Raw genomic sequence first — 22,423 nt, 5'->3', positions numbered from 1 at the left:
TGCAAAAAACTGCATCTGTAAAACATTTAAATGCTGAATCATACCACACACACAAAAAAAAAAATTACAAAAGCACTTATTTCTTTATACGTCAGCTTTCTTATAAACACAAAAATATTTTAACAAATCTTACAAAGATCAAACCCTTTTGCCCTTCACCAGAAGAAAAGTGGTGAAGAAAGTGTATTACCTGGAGGAGAAGAAAAAACCAAAAAAAATAGATAAACAGGATGTAAAATCTGCGGGGGGCAGGACAGGGGTCCGTGGCCACTGCTGGTTCACACCACACACACAAACACTCCCAGTGTCAGACTTGGACACTTCCATCTACACGCATTTAAAACACCGGCTTTTCTCAGAAATGAGCAACGCTGGGACAGTTAAAAGAGCTCTCACACAGCAACCTTTGGTGCCCATGATGCCAATACCAGCATACGCAACAGTTCTGCTTCTCTTCATTCCCAAGCCTTGCTCATTAGGGAAAAGTAAATGATCAGTCCCACTGAGCTTGAAATGGCTCATGTGAACTGAAGCTTCTGTGAAACTGGACCAGGCCAGCAGCAAGAGACTTGGAAAATGAACAGATTCGTTCTGAGTTCTGGGGCATTTTGGAGGTGGATGGGGAGCTATGGAAAGGGCAAGCTTGAGATAGGGCTGCTGCTGAACATGCGGGATACACTCGAACATGGTGAGATGGCCCAGCACAACACATGCCATAGAGCTGGTGGCACTTGAAGCCTCACCTGGACGAGTCCCTTTGTGCACCACGTCCACTGCATGAGCCCCAGGAGTCATAAAGCTCAGGCACCTTCTTGAAATTTAAGCAACTCACTGCACACATCCAGCAGCATCGCACATTCAACCTGTCTCGGATCTCCCGGCACATGGCCACCAGAAGTTACAACTTCTGCCTGGACATCCAGAAGGCACAAGCAAATTACTGACATCCTTAATTTTCATCCAAGAAAAGATAAAGGTTCTTGGGAAGAAGGGAGAAGAAGAAGGTCGTGTCCTCCAAAGAGCTGGTGGACCTTGTCAACCAGTATCATCTTTTATAGCTCAGATTGTGATGGTCAATAAAATTCATTGCTAGGAAATTGCCTTTCCTAACAATAGAGATTTGCTCAATTCAAAAAACTAACTTGAGGGATCATAAAAAAAACCCCCTCTGATATAACTACAAACAAGTAGGAAACATTTACTGTGGACTGCACCAGATCACAGAAATTTACTTTGCCAGGTGCACCATGACCTTCTCTATGGGAAGCAGATAAGCCTTCCAGTATGAATGCAATTAAAATAAATCAATCATATGATAAAGGCAATGATACTTCATCCTTAATATTTTATAATTACTAATTATAAATTATATTTGCATTGCATAAATTATAATAATAAATTATAAAACCACATTGGTTATGAGGAACTTGAGGGTCATGACACAAGACAGACCTTTGGGCTTCCTGTTAAGCAACACCATTCAGCTCTCACTTTATTACTTTACTAACTAGAGGACAAATGAAAATGAGACTGAAGTTCTCCAGAGTCTTAGCAATAAGTTGACCTTCCGGGAGACTGCAGAAGAACCAACTCTTGCTGTTCCAGGAAAGGCAAATTTTCACATCTTTATTTCCAGCCATGTGAATTATGATCTCATCCTACACACTCATGGGTGAGAGATGTCTGACAACTCTTTTATAACTAGCACACTCTGTTCAACTGCCTCAGCATATTTCTAAGATTATCTTCCTGGGTAAGTATACCCTAGAAAGGCTCCAGAGAGTCTGAATCCCTAAATTATGAATCTATCCAAGAGAAGTATTCTTGATTTATACAATAAAAACATGTATACAGGATGTAGATTCTTAATTTCTTTTCCCTCTAGTACATTTCCAAAGAAGTCTGCTTAACAATAGAGGCATCTCTTCTGTGAAGCTCAAAAGCTGTAGGGCTCCCTTATCTATGAGCTCTAACAAATCAGCCCTTACTTAGGTCTTACAAGAGAACTTAAGTCTCAGTAAGACTTTCTAAACAAGCGAAGTCTGGAATTCCTATCTTTGGCCAGGTAACTCAGCATCAAATTTCTTTTTAAAACCTGGGAGAAAATGGCTGGAAGATTTTTATCTTCATACAAAGAAATCTACTGGCTTTGCTCTAAGAATCTTTGGCCAGAAATACTGAAAAAAATAAGATCATAAAGAGAATTACTTTGCGAAAGAATGACTGGGAGAAGGAGATTACAGTGCAAAACAGATTTCAAATTTTTAAAGCAGCAGGCACTACAGCACAACCACCCATTGTGGTACCAAAAAATGGAGCAGCCAAAAGTTGATTTTATTGTCCCATTGTGGAAATGCAGTTGTACCTGTCCACTTGTATTTATTTCTTCATGCAAACATGGAGCAATATCCCGTTTCTCTTAGTCCATTCAAGTAAAAATTGTATACTTTTTAAATTTATCTTTGGACTTCATGCTGTGTTACTGAACAGACAACAAGACTTAGCATTTAGAATCATCAAAGCACTGAGAAACATTCACTATTGTTACCCCTCGTGCCCTTCTTTGGGGTAAGTAACCCCATATACCAAAAATAAACCATCACTTACTGAAGGGCAGCACTGAACACCCACTATAGCTCTGGAATAAATACTGCAGAGATGCACCTATGCTGCAGCATGAGAAATATGCTCTCTTTTTAAGAGATGGATTTGGGAGCAGGTATCATCATCCTCATTTTAACTCAAGGACATGGAATACTGAATGGGATCTTCAGCTGTATTTGACACAGACCCAGTGACTGGTAGGAAATGACATGATATGTGACCATGGACATTAGTGGCCAGATGAAGTACAAATCCAGATTTCTAGCACTGGTCTCTTAAGTTCAGGAGCTGACCTTTAAACACCTAGAGCCCAATTTCAATAAGGCCTGAATACTCCTGGTTCAGAATGAATGGAGTACTTTCCACTTCTGTTTTCCAAGAGAATATTGTGAATGCTCTCAATGTAACATTAAAGGCCTAAAACCCCCAAGGTGTCTCTCAGTGGTTAAAGCCCCAAGAACAAACTGGGGATGAGTCCAGGGTGGGCACTGTGCTCCTGGTGTGGTACCTGCACTGCCATAGCCCTGAGCTCTGCCCTGGCTGCTGCCCCCATGCCAGCCACCTGCCACAGGGGCAAGAGGAGAGATGGGAAGAGCAGTGAAGCCTGGTAGTAATGTGCACCAACCACATCGCACAGATGGAGCTCAGGAGGGTGGATTTAGAGACACCTTGATTAACATGAGTCAGATGTAATAAGAGTCCCGTTTTTGTTTTCTTGTGGTTTTTTTTGTTCTCCCTAATTATTACTAGTATTATTTTTCATGTTTTCCATTAATTTTTTATAAAGTGACTTTAATGTTTCTTATAAAGTGGGGGAAAAAAAATCCTACCACACCCCCTCAAAAAAAAAAATAAAAAAATAATAAAAAAAAAAAAAAAAAAAAAAAAAACACCAAAGCAACACAAAAGCAAAAGCCAACATTGAAAAAAAGATTCCTGCTGAAATGTTTTTCTGGAACTCTATGAACATAGCCAGCTGGTGCAAAATAGCTGCCTTCTGGAAAACAGAGTAACAGGGCTTTTCCTGCTCCAGCACTTCAGCACAGGTAGTATTCCACTCAGCGAGGCCAGGGTCTACTTAATGCATATGCTCAAGTATTCTCATGCAATGAAAAGCTGGGGCACTGGACACAGCCTTTTAAAGAAAATCATTGTTGTAAAGATTTCATTTTAAGCTCTGAAGATGTCTAGAACTTCTTTCTTGGTCCATCTGCTGCACCTACACAGCCAAAGGAAGGGGTCCCTTTAGCTCCTGCTCTCCTTATCCAGTTCTCGTGTAAAGACCTCCAGCAAAAACCTGGGCTACCAATCCACATTTAGATTTCTTAGATACCTGGACTGGTGCTGAGGCTGCCAGGCTGTGTTAACTCCTGCATGATAAATTTGTACCAGTTTTGTTATGCCCACCAGGCACCTAAACTGGTGCAAGAGAGCTGCCTTCCACTGTTTCTTTAACACAGAGAAGAACCTGACAGTTTAATTAACACAACAGCATTAACAGAAAAAAAAAAAAGTCCAATACCTTCATTCCAATAGGCATTTCAGCAAAACCAGGCCAACAGAAAGAGGGAGAGGATAAGGAAAGAAACCAGACTAGCAAAGGATGCACCGGTCATGGGTAAGATCACAAAACATGAAAAACTCTCAAATTTTAACATGCAAAGGATATTAGTACATTGCAATGCTGGTTATGCTTAAAGAGACTGTACAGCTCCTACATCTTTGTCCTTGAGGCTTTGTTAAAGTAGGACTTGCAACTTCAAGTTCATAAATAAAATGGAAATGACACTAGTGCCATAAAAATGTAGGTAGAAAAATAGTGCAAAGCCAAGGGCTGGACACTTTAATCTGTCACAAGTACCCCAAAGCACTACCATTAGTGCTCTTCAAGAAAAGACATACAGAAAACATTCTTTATTTATTATAAATGGCAGTTGCCTGCATTGCACTCTGTATTTAGAAGGTACTGTCTACCGTTCTGCTTCCCTTTAAAGTGAGGATGAAGAATAAATACAGCCTTTCACACTGGCGAGCACCGCCTGCCCTCCAGCCGCGACTGGTAGCAAAGTCAGACAGCATTTATAAAAGAAATCAATTAAAAAGTAAAACAGACAGTATCATTAAAAGCCTCTGCCCTCGCTAGTCTGCTCAACAGACTACACCTTCTCAAAAGAAGAACACCTGCCACTTTTGTTAGAGTAACCAGAGAACAAAGTGAAACAGAAAAAAGGGCACATTTACAGCTGCCAAGAAGGCAAAGTTCCTGAGGCTCGGCCAAGCACCACACAGAGTGACCCCCGCAGCACCCTCCGGGTGACCCGTGCTGTGTGCTTGGAAAGGGGCAGCCGGGCGGAGTGCGAGCCTGACACCACACTGAGCATCTCCTTCCAGCCTCGCAGCCCATATGGAAAGGGGTTTGGAATTACAACCAATTATACAGTGCAAACTTGTTATCTGTTCCCACAGATATAGAATGCACAGACGGGAGTCCAGAACAAAAGCGCCACCGGCCCCGGTTGTGAGGAGCACCATCCATTAAGGAAATAAACTCCAGGGAGTAGAGTCTGATCTCGGCTACTCCTGACTGAGCCAGGAGTAATTCCAGCTCTTCAGAGAGCTTTCAGCGAACTTATACAGGGGTCTGTAACCAATACCAGGGTCTGAACAGGTTTGGTGGTGAGGCACCAAATTAAAATGAAGCACTTATTACCTGATAGCCTTCCAGATTCAGAGTAACTAAAAAATATCAGTAACAGAGTTTGTTAACCTTGAGCAGGACAAAAGACGCACCCACCAAAGGACGGAGCGCACATTTACACAGCATTTCTCAAGTATTCACTTCAGCAGGTCCATAAGGTTTTGAACGAGGGCTTGGCTTAGTCTGGTTTCAGTAACTTTTTGACAGGGTTCTTGCTGCCAACCCATGTAAATTGTCGGAAAAAATATCCACTGACTGCCCACGTGTACTTGGTATATCTGTGCCCACACCATCACTTTCTTCACACGCAACCAGGATCCCAGCGCTCTGCACAAAATGGGAACTGTATCACAGCCTTTCTTACAATATTACCTTCACTGTGGGTTTGCTACACCCATGGTACTGATAAAAGCCATGCCCAATGCTAGGGAAATATGCATATTCCTAATATTTCATGGTAGATATGTCATGTTTGATGTGAAAAAACATAGCAGCTTTCTCAAGGTAGTCCAGTCTCTCAAAAGAGATCCCCATCTTAGAAACCGTTTTGTTGGGTTTTTACTTCTGTAGTTGTGATCAATGGTAAAAATCAAATGGATTTCAATGCTCAAAGAAATGCCATGGCAGCCAATTGACAGGAAACTACCAAACATATTTTCTTAATGGTTTGTTATATTTAACTGGACACAACCTAGCAGACAGAAGAACCTAATCAGGCTGTTCCTTCTCCCTCTTTTACAAAAGACCCAAAACTTTCTGAGAAATCTGATCATCACCAAGAACCAACAGCAAGCACAACAGTAATGACTGGGACCTGCAAAGACAGAGCAGTGTGGCAGGATCAAGCCACGTGCAGCTGATTGAAATTGGGAATGTTCTATCAGTCTTCAATGGTAGATCATATTTATGGTATAAAGTACTGAATGGTGCCCTGTTTTCCTCTTCAGGAAGACAAAAACCTACACTATATGTATTTCACAAGAATCCAGACTTTTCCCCCATGAGAACTTGTTAGTGATAGAGTAACCTGTCAAGAATAGGCACTTTTCCCAAGAACTGGCAAAAAAAGGGGAGCATTATTTGGTAGGTATGGCACCAAAACATAACCATTGTGCTTTCTCACATACATATGCTGTAGAGATGGAGACTCAAAAAGACACAGTTTTAGGTTGTCGGCAGGCTGTGTTTTTTCTTTTTGTTCCGGCAAGATTTGCAAATGCAACAGATGATGCATGGAGATGCCACGAGCAGCAAGGGGGAGGTCACCAACGCTATGATACCTAGTCCAACGAGGATCCCCACAACCTGAAAGACAGGGTGGTGAAAAATACATATTTAGATAGCATGGAAAATAAAATATGCATGTGCATGAATAAACACAGCATAGGTCACAAAAAAGGGATGAAAATATGAAAAGAATCATCTTGGTTCTTCTCTGAAGAGTAAAACCTCTATGCTTCATGCATGGATGAAAGCTCTGCCCAGCTGGCTAGGAACACACCTGTGTTCTGTTCCACATCACTGAAGCCCGTGAGTGGCCCAGCTTGTTTCTGCAAGGGCCTCTGTCGTAATGTCGTAAGAAAATATCATTCTGAAAAAGAAAAGAAGAAGCTGTAAGAGCAGGTTACAGAACTGCAGGGAGAGGTTCAAGACCAGAGTGAAAATGCAACCTTCCTGCCACTGTTTCAAAATTGCCAGCAGCCAGCAGCCAAGTTCACCTGTTTTCTAAATAACTATCTAGAGTAACTTCTCGCAGTTTCAGAATTTGACATATGTTTGACATCTGAACTATTACACAGCATCTTTCCTCCACTGCTTTTAAAAAGCCACAAGCATGTGAGTTTCCCCTATTGTACAAGTACCTGGTCTATAATTTGGTGATGATAAAGGGGACTGAAAACAACGGGCATTTCTGAAAACTAGCAATGTGAGGGATCATCTTCCTGAAGTATTCCACCTTCTGTTCTCCTGATGCACCTACTTCACAGTCATCTTCTTAGACTTAACAGGAAAATATAAAAAGTACAAAAATTCTGTTCAATTTGTCTTTTACCAATAATACTTATTAAATTACCCATTCTTTTCTTTAGAAGGTGACTCATGCCCTGCATTACCCTCCCTAAACCACTGTGCTGTAACCTGATGCTGCTTCCCCTTTCATTTTTCAGCTCTGCTCTCCAGCTTTGCAGGTATTACTTTCATCTATGCCTGGAGCTCCTGTAACCCCCAAACATTTAGAAAAACTACATTTGAATCACAAGACTACAGTTTCTTTCTCTCTTTCTCCCTTTGAACTGACAAAAACTCGATAAGGGCATGTCTGTGGAGTCTGCAAGAATGTGACACTCTTCTGGTTCAGCACAGCATTAAGCAATCACCGTGTACTGCATGTACTCTGAGGCAAGCCCTAAGACCCATGTTGAAAAAACACATTCACCCACACGGAAAGGGGACATAACACTAAGGGAAACCTGTTTAGCGTGCTGAGTAAAGGATGAAGATTGAGGAAGTCTCATTGTTTGCTGGCTGTGGAGTACAAAAAAACAAGACAAGAAAAGCCATGCAGCACAGAACATTTTATTTCAAGTGCTGGTAAAGTCCTTTTCGCACTCCCGCAGTTGTTACTGATGACTGTGCCAAAAGGGCAAGCTGCCATATATACAAGTGCATTACTTCCAGGACACTTCATGCTGCTGGGATACTTAAGTCCACATGAGTTGAGACTGGTTTGCAACCTTTGAGAAATCATTAGCAACATACACTTCACAATCCATGTTCATAATCCAACGTTTTCATCCTCAAGCCTAATAATCAATCATTCTCTTCAGCAAACAAGGCGAGAGATGGACTCGTAAAGGAGACCTACTCCTCCCTAGCAGGGAGCCCTTGAGCCACCACACCATGGACCAACCCCCTTCACCCTGAACCATACCATTTTTTTAGACAGGCTATGTCCTTTACTGTTGAAACAGGTGGAAGATATTTACTTCCCTCACTCTCATCCAAACTGTTTTTAGCTACTGGAAGAGGGAATCTGAGCAAGGTTCTGCTGGAACAAACCTCCAGAAAGCAACGTGTTAGTCCCATTTCCCTCAAAGAACAAACATGGGACCCATAGACATGGCTACAACCCTTTATGGAAGAACCACAAATATATTGATATAAATAAAAGCACTGGCTGAAAGAAGAGAAAGAAACTGAGTCAGAAGCTGAATTGAGCCAAGAAATTCGTTAGAACAGCAATAAACTAAAAAAGAACTTGCACAAGGCCTCAGACTAAGCCTAACCCCATTATTCTTTATCTTGTTTTTTTTTTTTTCTGCAGCACTTACATCCAAGTTCTGTAAACAATACCAGCAAAACGTGTGCTTGCAGTTCTTGCACATCATCTGAGCACAGCCCTCGTTTCGCTCAATATAAATTCGACAGACTGGGCACTGCTTAATTGGTGACTCTGTCTCTGCTCCAATAAGGAATCTAGAAAAGTAAGGAAACATTAAAATGAAATGTCAACACAACTGTTGGTATTCAGGCCCACTGCTTGATGTGTACTGTGCTTATTTTTCAGAGCATCTAATGTTGTTGTCCTAATGCACTCAGTATGTGAAGCCTCTTATATTCAGTACAATACATTGAAGCATACTCACTACTAGGTGTAAGACTATGAATATCACACAAAAGTGAAAACACCTTGGCTTGTTCCTTTATGCTATATAAAACCAACACACACAATTAATCACCTATAGTATTAAAACTTAGGACTTAGTTACAGAGACCTTGCACAATTCATTTTACAAGACATAATTATGTAATTCAGAGCACTGTCCTTGTCTGAATAAAATAGGCTTAAACTCCACCACAGCCAGACAAGAAAAATCATAGCAAGAGCTTTTCGGCAACTCCTATTCAATGGAGTCTCTAGCAAGCAGAACACTCTAGGTTTTTAGTCTTTCATTTCTTGGAAAAAAAAAAAAAGCTAGAAAACTTTGAACACATCATTCAACATAACCTGATTCTAAAAACAATGATGGATAGCCAAAGACATGACATAATTTAAACACAAAAGTCTCTCTTCAGTAGATTAATGACTTTTACAACGTGATCTCTAGGTTGTTTGCACTTAAGGAAAATACGCATAAATCAGGCTTCTCCCACCAAGTGAAATTCACACTCTGTGTACGAGATCAGGTTTTTCTATGTAAAGATTCTATAAATATTAAGCAGGGGTGATTTCTTAATCACAGCGTAGGAAAAATTTGGATCCTGCAATATTGGATTTTTTGTATGGGCACAGGTCATGATTCTGCCATGTGAACAAAGCCTTTAGGCCAATTTAAAGTCCTGGAGGCCTTCACCTTTCAGAAGTGTCAGTTGCAACCCAAGCTTGACAAGTACACAAATAATATTAAGTATTAAAAAATAAAATTTATCATTTAAAGTAATATTTAGACTGGAATTATATTGAGGAAACACCAGGAGAGATGGACAGTTTCCCAGCTGGAGCTGTGGACCTAGAAGGAAGCTGCTCCATGAACCTGACGTGATGCCCTATGATGAAAAGAACCGAAAGACTACGCGTCCATCATGGATTCCCATCTTACCCCTGCTCGGCTGCTACCAGAGCGGTTTGGTTTTCCTGGCACAGGTGCTGCCCGTGCCACGGCTCCTTGCAAGAGGAGCAGAAGGTCAGGTGGCAGGCGGGGCACTCCACTGGCACCGGGGCTCCCGACTCGCTCGGTGCGATGTGGCACACTGTCTGGCAGTCGGCCGTGGGGCACCACGTTCTCTGGGGGTCCAAGTGGACCTCTGAAATGCAACAGAGAGAGAGATGAAACTCTTTATACAGTCCCCTTCTTGTTCCAGTGACACGTGTCTAGGTATACAACACCGAATTCTGCACAAGGGTGTGGGAGCCAAAGCGCTCCACACCCGAGCCCACGGGCATTTGGGCCTTCTCTTCTTTATTCAGGTCTGCATTTGTGCTTTGCTAAGCAGTTGCACTGAAAGCATTGCAACAACAGAAATACACTACACAGAATGTGTTCCTCGCCTTTTTACAGGGAGGTTCAAAATATGAACCTAATTGCTGCTTGCTGAGAAGCACATGTCTTTTGTAACACTAGGTCACTCCATGTCTTTTGCATGTGTAATCTATGCAGTAACTTCCCTATAAACAGCAGGACAATGTCAAGTCACTTTCCATGCCTTATTTACTCTCCTCTGTCTATAAACTGGAGTTAATATTCACTGTATCACATGATTACTATTCCTCTGGTATCAGATTATTAGAGCAGGCAAGATTCAGGGTGCAGAACACTGAGTTACAGTCATCACCACATGGCAGAGAATGATAAATGTTGATCTTCGTCACTTCCCAATCTTTATTCAAGGAATTTGCAACAAAAACCCAGCTGGGACACATTCACTCTTGCTCATTTGCTACTCAATTCCATGAGATGCAACTGAACACTCACACCCTGCAGAGCCTCCCCAGAAAAGGGCTGTCATGCCTGCAGGAGCTACCTTGACCCTCCTCCTTCCCTGGGAGCTCTCTGGGACCACCACTGAAAATAGATTGATGGAGGGGACGTCTCCAAAGTAAGGGGAAATCCTGACTCTTGAGATGGCAAAAGCCATTACAAGGTACTTCCAGCAGATAAAATTAGTTGTCCCACCTGAAATAAAAAGCTGCACAAGGACCTCATATATATGTTCTCTGGCAAATTTTGCTGAAAGCACACATGGATGTTCACCTTCTCTGGCTGCAGGACACACAGGTACACAGTGCTCTGACTTCAGGTAATTTCAGAGACTGTGTCAGAGTGCTCCAACAGATGTAGAGAATTTTTATATCCATGCAAAGGTTGTCACCTATAATTTAGGCAGTGACAGCAAAACACCTGTACCATCTACCTTCAGCCATTTCATGGATCTACTTGCATTATTCTCTCTTACTGTCTTGCATACGCTTTCTTTGCCTCCCAAAACAAACAAACATTTTGCTTTCTACTGAATGAAAGCAAAACCAAATTAGTTCTCAGCTTCATTTGTAGGGACAAGAGAGCCACAGCCAAACAAGTAACTTTTCCTACTTACATAGTTTTAAAAGGTAACGTCCTGACGGAGAAATCTTTATTTCCCTAAGTTCCTCTGGTGTCTCTTAAAAGAAACCCTGAACTGGGTAAGACTATGCCCTAGTACTTGCCATTGCATTTAATCCTTCACGCGATAGGTTCTGCATATTTTCAGCTTTGGGAAGTTGAAAATTCAGCTTTGGAAACCTAAATTCTCCTTCCTGTTTTTGGTGAAAGACATAATGTCTGGTTTTAATATCACTGGGAGGAGGCGAGTTAGGTTGTAACCTGTTTTTTACAAATTTGTTGCAGCAAGACATAATGCATGAGATGAAACTCCCTCCTCTCCCACTTCCTCCATTTTACAAAGAACCTACAGATGGTGTTTTGCAGTCCATGCTGTTTCATACTGTTTGGTTTACCATGGACTACAAGCGAAACGAGAAAAAAACTAAAAAGGCACAGCCTAAAAAAGGGAAAGAGGCTATCATCCTGCTCTGGCAAGTTGCTCCATCTCTTTGTTAGGGCCGTTTCTCACCTGAGCCTTTCCCCTGCTTCCCTGCAGCCAGTTCAGCCACAACTCACTCCACTCTCAGGAGGAAAGCCTTCCCAAACAGTGCCAGTTTCGGGCAGGGATCTGGCCAGTTTACATAAAACATGCAAGCAAGCAGGTAAGATGTGGGCAGCAGACAGGGGGAATGCAGCACCCTGAAGAAAATAATTTCTGGCTCAGAAGAGGTACTCACTGAAAGGATAAGACTATGATTGTATTTCACAGAAATCTTCATTTAAAATGGGCTACTTTTGAGTCAGGCATGAAATGGAGATTCCCTTCATCTACCACTCAGCCTACTGAGTAATTGTCACAGAAACAAACATAACACACGCGCCCTAACCACTAAGCATTCTTCTATTTCTTTACTTCCTTTGACTACATCAACCCCATCTTAAACAGACATAGAGAAATTCCTGTTTCTTCTAGTAACTATGCTTCACAGAAGCTCTGTGGCTTTGCCCTGACTGGATGCAGAGAAGTTACAGATATGCAAAAAAAAATCTCGTTTTTAAAAACACATTTGTATTCTAAGAACACAAAACCCACAAGAGAATAGCATATTGTCAGTGCATCTATTATTAAATTTAAGAATTGTCTATAGATACACCATTCTATACCAATTACTTCACACTATGTTTTCACACAATATTATTGGCCCATTAAAAAAAGAAAGCAATGAAATTGAGAAGAAATATATTTTATTAACACAGCTAGCACAGATGGGGGGTGGGGGAAACAGCTGTTGGATGTATGAGTCCTTCTTGGGGTGTTCCAAATCTTCCTCAAAATTCATCTCACAGTGGAAAATGTCTGGAAGGGCTATACCAATCACTTGAAGATCAGGAAGGAGCCTCTGGGCAGATTCTGGGTCAGAATTCATCCCACACAGATGCCATCAGCGAGGCCTACTGCTAGTTTCAGAAGAAGTGCTGGACCAGGGCAGACAGGCCTTGCCAGGTAAGGCTCAGGTCTGAGAATGGAGCTCCAGGCCAGCAGAAGCTAATAAGCCAAGTCCCACTGACGAGTGCAGAAAGGGCAGCCGTGGGGACAGCACTAAATCCAGGATAGGTAAAAGGTCTTGGCTAAAGCTGGGACTAGTGCTGGGTGTCCAGGTCAGAGCTTTAGCTAGTAGGAATCGTTATTCCCAGACATCAGTGAGCTGGATTTATTGCTGGGGCCAAAAGGCAAGGCAAAAGGGCCATATCTAAGTCTGCTGCTTGGATGATAGTTTTATCATATAGGAGCAAGGACAGATCTTAAAATCATAATGAAGAGAGATAGCAGAGGGGGAAGAGGATGTGTCATACTTAGGCAGGAAAGAACAGGAAAGGAGGATTTAAAAAACAGACAAGTTTCAGGTTTCTCTGTGTGTGAGGCAGTATAAAAAGAAAGAAAAAAAATGTAACCGTGACCTGGACAAAAGATCATGAGTTCAACTTTGGCTGGTTATAGAGCAGGAGATAGAAGGAAACCAATAGTTTCAGAGTCTTCAGTTAGAAAAAAGTTTTACATAAAACAGATTAATGTATTGCCAGAAAGTCTCTTTTTCTTAACCCGTTGAAAGGGTGATTTAACAAGCTCTGATTTCCATTGTCTGCAACTGTAGACAAGCCTCTGATTAGCTTATGAACTGGAGAGACTTTGTAAGGAATAAAGAATAAACAAGTGGTAAAACTGGAGAAAGAAATAAAAAATGAAAGTTTTGGAATTTTTTTCCTTTTTCATTGACCCCAGTGTCTGAAAACCATAGCTACAATCTGCACTTACCCATAAACTTCAGGGCATATTTGAGTATTTTGCAGTTTTTGTACTTTGTGGTCATTCACAAGGACTCATGTCAGATGAGATTCTGTAAAAACCTATATATTCTTCTATTTGACCAACTTTTCAAGTGCATTACTTTGACTAATTTTTATAGACCTCTGCATTATCTTACACAATCCACTGCATCTAAGCAGGCGTGCAGAGCAAGAATATAAATACTGTCTTTCAAGGAAAGCTTGAGAACAGGCAGAGTAGGGCAGTGTCTCAGACACACCACTCTGCATGCTACCATGCACTGGGTTCTCTGAAAAACACTGCACCTTCCAGCTGAAACTTTCAAGCTGGTGACAGTCTTCCAAACCAGGAATGGGATCTCATCTTTCTGACTAGCAAGTTTCTTCTTCAGCCTTGGCAAGGGACCATCCCTTGATGCAGAAGGGTGACCTCTGGGCATAGGAAAGCTTGGCCTATGTGAGACCTTCAGGTTCAAACTTCTTTACAAAGCAGGCCTTCCTCAGGAAGGAGGGGACCCACTATTCCATGGGAAGAAAAACTCCTCTAGATGAACACACATGAGGCTTCTACGTAGGCAAAGCTATTTTGCAGGGATGCTTGCAAAAATTTGCATTGCATTGCAGAATATGTGTCCCTCAGAAGCTCTGAAGATCCCTATGGATGTGTAAAAGCCTCTAGCATCTTGACAAGTTCTACCAGTACAACCACCTCAAGGACCCAAGATGACTATGACATCAGAAGAACAATGGAGCTCCAGGCACACAATCTGGGAGTGTTGCCCACAAGCTAGGAAAAAGTCTGATAAATCATTAAAATGCTTCTTTTTTGATTCTGCAAAACAGAGAATTTCGAATTTGTCTGTGGAGCACAGTCAGACCTAGTGACTGCTTTTAAACTACTTTATAGTAAAGACATCTTCTCTTTGATGAGTTAAGGTCTCTTCCTTAACTCACTCAACAGGCTCTGTCTCTGCTGTATGTAACAATGCTGCCTCCACTGACAAAAGAGAAGGTAATAGAAACAAAAAGGTTCACACCTCGTTCGAACTTCAGCCTCTTGTATAACTCAAACTGGTCAACAGGAACCAAACAGGCAATCTGAAATGAGAAGTACACAAAATAAGCGTTAGAAATACAGACTTTAAAAAAGTTAATAAAAACTCTGTTCTATACAGCTGCTTTCCTGAGCTGGCTCTCAAATTCACCTTTTTGTTCCTGCTTGCTTTCTGTACCAGGTTCCTCCATCCCCTGACTTCTCCCAAACTTAAAATAGTAGTCCTTAACCTCCCCTATTTCAGCCACACAATCCAGTAGTTCAGCCCATGTCTTTCCTACCGTGCACACAAAAACCTTCTCTGTGGATTCCATATTTACTTCAGGCTTCCCAGTTTCATTTCATGTTGGTTTAGTGTAACAAAGGGTGACAGATTGCCAGCCCTGGAGACTGCAGCACGCTGTTCATGCACAAGAATACAGTTCAAATGAATGGTTCTTCATGCACGTCTCCCAGTGTTAATGGCAGGGGTCACTTAGCTCTCAGGAACTGAAAGCCAGTCTGGTTTCCATTTTTTATTCATTTCATGGGGTTTGGGCCAAAATAGCTAATGCCATTGCTGCTGGAATTTGCCTTAGACACAGAGCAGCCTACTGGGAACCAGACTGAAGTTAACAAATTTAGTTGGCATAGACAAACAGGCTTTGCTGATACATTTTACACATTACCGTGATTAAACTAGCAGCCTAAAAGGCTAAATGCTCTAATCTCCAATTAACAGTCTACGTAAGAAGACCAAGTGCCCTATTTAAAACCAATAAGCGAACCTGCATACAGGGTATGGAGGCGTTTAAAAGAAACTTCACAGGCACTTCAGGAGTCACATGCTTGTCAGATTCAGAATGTGAGATCATTCTCTTTATCTGATCCGTTTGTAATATTGTACCAGCACTGGAAACATTTTCCTCTTTTACTGAAAATAAACCTAGACTAATATAAGACCTGGGACCTGATCATTTGAAGCACTGTGAGACAGTGTAGAACTGACAGCTTCAAAGTGATAGGCTTTTAAATCTCACATCCGGTATCCAACCACAGCCCTTCAGATTACTGTAAAGAGCAAAATTCGCCCTCAGTAAAGTGGACACAGGCCCTTGCTGTCCTCCTCGGTTGTAGGGTATAGCACTCATGAGAAGAAATATAATGACAAAAATCCGATATATATTCCAGATCATTCTGTGAATACATTTTCTTTCACAGATGGAAAAAAGAAAATAAATTTGTATTATAAAATATGAAATTGCTTTATTAATATCTCAAATTAATTGGACTTGATTGCACACAACTGTATTTTGTAGCAGATGCTTGGATCATTTATTTAACCTAAGCCACAGTAATACAAAAATGAATCCAAATTATGTCAAGATTTAATAATTTAAAGATTCATATGTCTATAATTAATTAAGATTAATATGACTGTAAGACAGATTTTTCTTGTAAATCCTTCACCTGTTCATCAGAAGTCAGCTGAAACACTCTTGGAAAACACAAAAAAACTAATCAATAAGGTAAAAAGAGTGAAGTTTAGCAATTGCAGCAATGACACATCATTTCAGTTTTGCCCACTCCTCCCCAGGGCAGCTTCGCATATAAATAGTTTGGAAAATGAAAAGAGTCATCTGCATTTCTCTAGCTGGGTGAGCATTGGCAACTACTTTAAATTTTCCTTCATTACAACTAAATTAAAACAGGGAGTCTCAATGCTGTAAGAGCCACTTGAGCGAATTGTTTAGTTGGCCAGGGTCCTTCTGTACTTGCTTTCACATTTAACGGTTTTCTCAAGAGCAGTTCTATTGAGCCCAGAATTTCCCATGTATTAAAAATCAGCCTTTTTGATTACAGTGGGAGTGGAGTTACGCATCTTAATACAAATTTCAACAGGAAGCAGAGGCAGCGCTGAAAGCTTCCCATTCTCCTGGGGAGAACTTGAGCTTACCATGCCAGCTTTCACGGGTCAGCTTCCCCCTCCCTCCATGCAGCTCTGGGTGTTGAACACACACAGCCCATCACCCGTGCCACTGACTCCCACAGGCTTGGAAAGACCAGGTCCTGATGGCACCCACACACAGGTCAGCCTGAGAGGTGCTAAGCCAAAGCCTCTTACAGATTTAGTATCTTTAGGCATGAGGGAAACAATGCATATATTCCTGCTGCCTGAATTCAGTGCCACGTGAAAGCTGTATGTGCAAACTTAATTGGGGAAAGAAAAAAAAAAAAAAAAAAAAAAAAAAAAAATCAGGTCCCCATAAAAGAACAGCAAATCCTTCCCTCAGTGAACTTTTAATCTTATTTATACCTAATCAAGGACAGTCATAAGTATAATAGGGGGATTAGGTGTTTATCTCCTCCTATTTGGCATCAGTCTAAATGTTCATTTCCAGGCAATTTATCAAGCCCCACCTGGGTGTCTGTCCATCCCAAAAACCTCCTCTCCTGCACAACCACTCATGTCTCTGGGCTGGTCAGGGCATGGAAATCTGGGAGGCAGCAAACCAGCAGATGACAAAGAGCCAAAAAAGAAAGACCATGAGATATCAGAAAGCAGGGTCTTCTTATTCTAGGCTACAAAATTATTCAGTGTAGGAAGAAATGACAGAGGACATGTTTGGGGTACTTTTTTTAAATTATTATTATTGGGGGTTTTAATTAAAAAAAAAAAAAAATACAGGCAAGAACTCCTCTCTCCTGAAAATATCTTGATTTGAGACTTGACAGGCTGTTAGGAGTTGAAATAAATTTTCTGATTCTCCATACCCTGTAAGCAATAACTGCAGTTATAACTCTTGCTGTCCAGCACAAGAACACACAAGAGCTATTGCTAAGAACAGCAGAATTCACCTGAAGTAAAAATATCTATGGACAAAAGCAAAATTTTGAAGGCTTACTACTACAAAGGGCTCCAGCTTTTTGTCAAGCATCCAAAAAGTTGTCATCAAAATGTATCACAATAACCAGGGTCCCTGCTACTACATGAGACAAAAGAGCAAAGGAAGGAAATTGAAAGGGTTCAAAATAATTTGGTTCAGCGGGGTAAACCTTTCCACGCAGTGCAGTAAGCAGGACCCAAGGAAGAAAAACTCCCTTGTTTTTAAACACTGGCTACCACAGTGGAAAGGGAAAATCACTACTCCACCTATTCTCGGCCCTTCAAGGGAGATGCAGGGAGGCAATCAAGCAAATTGAGTAGATCATACTTCCTTTCACACCCATATGAATCAAACCTTGATAATGCCAAGGGAGGGAAGCTCAGCAGGACAAAAGCTTCTCCTTCTCATTTTAGCAGACAGGCAGCAAGGGCAGATCCTACGCTGGCAGCAGAAGTTTGCAGAGGGTGGCACTGTCCACTTCTGCCAAAGCACCACTCACAGGGGCTCTGTCCTGTTTTGCAAGGAGGGTAAAATGTTTCGACAGGGGCTCTGGTTTGCTTTTGAAAAGGAGCCCAATCTCTTTATTGTCATAAATTACACCCACAATTTTCTTCATCAAGCTATCATGCTCACTAGAGTCATAAGGAAATACTAAATTATTCATGTTCTTCATTAAAGAGCTCTTCCCTTATTTAGCAACAAATAAAAACAAAATTACGGCTCTCCCACTCGCTTCCCTAGGTTTTATTTAAAAACAAGTAAATAAGGAGAACAAAATTTTTTATTTTGACCCTGAAAAAGATAGGTCAGCCTGGAACATTTTCTCATGTTCCTTCTCATTTTACCATTTCATTCTCTTCTGCAGCAAAACGTAAACCAATTTTGAAATTAAAAATAAAACTGATATTTTAAACTGAGTCCCAGTGGCATTTTGTGTTTGGCTATGTATGGAATATAACACAATTAAGAATTCTAAGATCTGGGTTACTGTCCTATTTCAGCAGCACTTTACCAAGTGCTGACAACCCTCTGTCAGGCTAGCACTGGTGTGGATCATGGATTTACACAGACAGAGGGACAAGGAGCAGAATCTGCACTGCATGCAAAGGGGTAACACTTGACAAACCTGGGACCCAAATCAGCACCTCCTTTACTAACTGCTGCACAGTTTTAATCCAAATCAGATTATGTATATATGGATCACCGCATCAATGCTTTAAACCTTAGAACAATACAGGAATCAGAAACAGCAAAGCACAATGCCCTAGATATTATCCAAGTGAGTATTGCAGTAGAAAACCCTGTATTCAGTGGAGATTTATCCTGATTCATAGCTTACACTGGTGGCTGGATTCGCACCAAGCAAAACCATTTCAAACCAAGATAAATTACCCCTTATTTAGATTAAGGATATTAACTGGTCCAATTAAATCAGTGAAGCAAGCTCCCAAGGGAGAAAGGAATAATCTAGACAGAAGAAGCCTGGTGTTAAAAGAGAACTGCATTAAGAGAAGATGTTCCTTCTACCTTCTGCTTCCAGGAAGAAATCCAAATAATCTTTGTTTATTGTACCATTAGAGCTTGAAAGGGCAAACATTTTGTTTAACAAGACTGCTTTTAAACTCCCCTTTTTTCATGTAACCAGATACTTGAAAGAGTCTGTAGCCAAAACCATTGCCTTACCACCACCACCCCTCATTTATTTCTGCTAAAAGACAGCTGTAATACATGCAGCTGCTATCTAGATGCAACAGGTCAAGATATGACCTAGGATTGCACTTGATTTCAAGCACTTCAGTGGAACTGTTCCTTCTGTTTGAATGCACTATTTGTCAAAACAGAAAAAAAAAAACCTGCTGGGGAATACACCAGTTTCACCTAGATTTGAAGGAAAAAGAATCCTAAACCGGAGGGTCTCAGAAAACATATTTTCAAAGTACTGAAAAGTACAATATTCTAATTCAAATGACTTTTCACTTTATGCATTTTAAGAACAAAAAACCTGGAACATTTTTTTCTGAGGTCCAGAGGGAACGTGCAAAGTAAAGCCTTAACTCCCAACGTCTCCTATAGTCTATAAATAAGCACCAATGAAATATTCAACTGTTTTAGAGAAACACATTCCAACTATTCACACTTGCTCATTTCTTCATGAGACATACAAGAAGAAATTCTATTCTGTATTTAAATTGTTAACCAGAGTTTTTTCCTCCCTCCATCCCCCAAAAGCAACAGAAGAGCATGAATCAGAAGCAAGGCAAGAGCTTTGAAAAGGCTCTAGTAATTTAGGACCAAACTAGACAAACTCTTACGAATTTTACTGAGAAAATAAACAGGACTTAATTCTGATTTGTCTAACAGGAGACAAATAGGTCACTGGAAAGCACTGAAGGAATGTTACACACCTTGAATAAGGACCTTGAGAGGGAGAAGAGGAGGAACTTTCATAGCTGTACTGTGTTCATAGCTCTACTGTGTTATAAATGCTTATAAGCTTTGTTATTAATTGTTCCGTTTTCTTATTGATGAAAGCTCAAACCAAAATGCACTGAAGTCAATGAAGAATCTTTCCTTCACTTTAAATTATGTCTCAATTCACCTTTATCTCCCTTGTGCAGGCTATGGCAAAAGGCATTTAAAAAAGCAAATAAAACAACCGTTTTAGCTAACATAATGAGATGCAGTTAGCCCAAAGTATAGGAACCAATTCAGCACCATGTCCATGACAAAGTTTGAACTGCTATTTTTTTCTCCAAACTGCAACAGTACCTGATGAATGGCAGTCACAGCATAGTCTGGAAATGAACATGACACAAAGGATACACCTTTTCAAAACACTGATGCTATCTTAGAGGAGAAAAAGTTTACCTTTTATTTTTGTTTTTCCTCACAGTACAAGCAACATGTCATTCCTCATACCAGGGTCCTGGTGAGGAACCTTGTCCTGCCAGAAGCCAGAGACATAACATCCAGACCCCACCAGAGGTGAGAAGCCTCATACTTTTACACCATCTGAGAGTGTGTAAGGAATGAACAGTAACTCTAAAAATTACTTCCATGCCAAACAATAGCCCTAGTTAAGCACATTCTATATCATCTAATAGGGTTCTGCTTTTTTAAGAAATAGCTTTAAAAGGCTACATTTTCACAAAGAACAGCCTTTATTTATAGAGGGCGAAAAAAAAGGAATAGAGAGTGTTCACATACAAATCTGTAGTCTACATACTGTTCTTTTAGATTGTGAATGGAGTCAATCTATTCTTGCTGTCATTATGGGGTTTTTTTTCTGGGTGGTTTTTTGTTTGTTTGTTTGTTTTTTTTTTCCCTTAAAGAAATAGGTATTTGGTAAAATACATAAGCAGTAATTTTAACCAGGTTGGGGATTTGTTTGCTATTCAAGCAGAAGGCTTGTGTTTCAAGCACATCACCAAAAGGGAGTGTCAGAACATTCAGTCATCCACGGGACACTAATGCACATTTGGGCTGTTTAGTCATTCTGCTGTCAGCCCAAAAAACACCCAAGGGTTAGACCAGTGGTCCATTAATACATGTCGCTGGAGTGTGCTTTACTAAGGGGAAATATAGCTTTCTTAATTCCTACACTATAACCCCGGCTGAACAGAGCAGAATTCTTCCTGTCATTTGGTAACTTTCCTTTAAAAATACATTTTCAATAAAGGCTAGATGCCTCCAATCTGGTGCAATGGGTTGAAGGACATTGCTACACCCTCTCTGCATCTTTGCAGAAAGAGGAGGAAGGAAAACAGCTGGCTACCTTTCACAATAGCTGGATTCAGCCAAAAAAAAGGCTCCACCATATGCCTGCGTGCCATAACAAACATAGCTGAAAGTTCCATGACCTGATTCAAGTAAGCACATTTCAAATGTATGCTGGAGAGCAGATCAAGAATTTTTTCTGGAGAAAAAGTAATTTTTGGTGTTGGGAATCACACCATCACTGATGGCTTTTGAATAGGATTATATACTTCTGCCACGGGTACAGTATCTGTATGCACAGGGCTCAAGAGAATCCAGAAGATAAACTTCCCTTCTTCAGTTCAGGGATGGAGATCTAACTCTCCTTGATTTTATTCCTGCAAACAAATGCTGAGAAAATGCACAAAACCAATCAAAATCCCTTACCCATCTTTTTTTTCCTGTTGGGTGTTTGGTTGTGGTTTTGTTTTTGGGGTTTTTTTTTTTTTTTTTTTTTTTTTTTTTTTTTTTTTTTTTTTTGTTGTTGTTGTTGTTGTTGTTGTTGTGTTTTTTGTTTTTTTTTTTTTTTGTGTCCTACTTGTATTCTCAGGCCCAGCAGGGACATTCCTGCCGCACAAAGCAGACAAGCAAGCATCCTTGGGTGTATCCCAAGAGACACCTTCCATATATCTTAAGACCTACTTCTACCTGGTGTTGTGCAGGTACCTTTCTTTGCATATAATTATACAGCCCTGCATGATTATATTGGATGGCAAATTGGTTGTTGCAGCCCAAGATCAACGTACACAAGGAAATTCTGGCCTTGCATGCCATCAATCTGAGTTCCTGCTCTTAAGAAAGATGCAAGAATTTCACTGTTTGCAGTTGAATCAAATCTGACTGAACTGACAGTTCAATGGAGGCTTAGAAATTCTGGGATAAAGGGTATTCTGGCTAAGTCACCTGCATGGGTAATTCAGACGCTGTTCAGATGACAAGGGAACTTCTCCCCCAAGGCACAGAGGGAGGGAAAAAGGAGTAAAACCCTTGAAAAACATCTGTTTGTTTCTATCTCCTCTTGTCAGTCAGGCCTCTT

General features: G+C 40.8%; 1 protein-coding gene across 1 annotated transcript in view; it reads right to left on the bottom strand.

Moving 5' to 3' along the window:
- The window catches only part of RNF144B (ring finger protein 144B), a 52,736-nt gene continuing 30,313 nt past the window's right edge, over window positions 1–22,423 (bottom strand). The window contains exons 4-8 of the mRNA XM_040069225.2: window positions 14,748–14,808; window positions 9,904–10,108; window positions 8,635–8,779; window positions 6,804–6,893; window positions 1–6,607 (exon numbers count right to left, since the gene is read on the bottom strand). Of these exons, the coding sequence (XP_039925159.1) occupies window positions 6,467–6,607; window positions 6,804–6,893; window positions 8,635–8,779; window positions 9,904–10,108; window positions 14,748–14,808 (642 nt within the window). The 3' untranslated portion in view covers window positions 1–6,466. The remainder of the gene's footprint in view (window positions 6,608–6,803; window positions 6,894–8,634; window positions 8,780–9,903; window positions 10,109–14,747; window positions 14,809–22,423) is intronic.

This window comes from Hirundo rustica, chromosome 1 (assembly GCF_015227805.2).
Source record: "Hirundo rustica isolate bHirRus1 chromosome 1, bHirRus1.pri.v3, whole genome shotgun sequence".
In the NCBI taxonomy this organism is placed as follows: domain Eukaryota; kingdom Metazoa; phylum Chordata; class Aves; order Passeriformes; family Hirundinidae; genus Hirundo; species Hirundo rustica.
The sequence above is the reverse complement of the archived record's forward strand: the minus strand, read 5'-3'. Positions and strand labels throughout refer to the sequence as shown.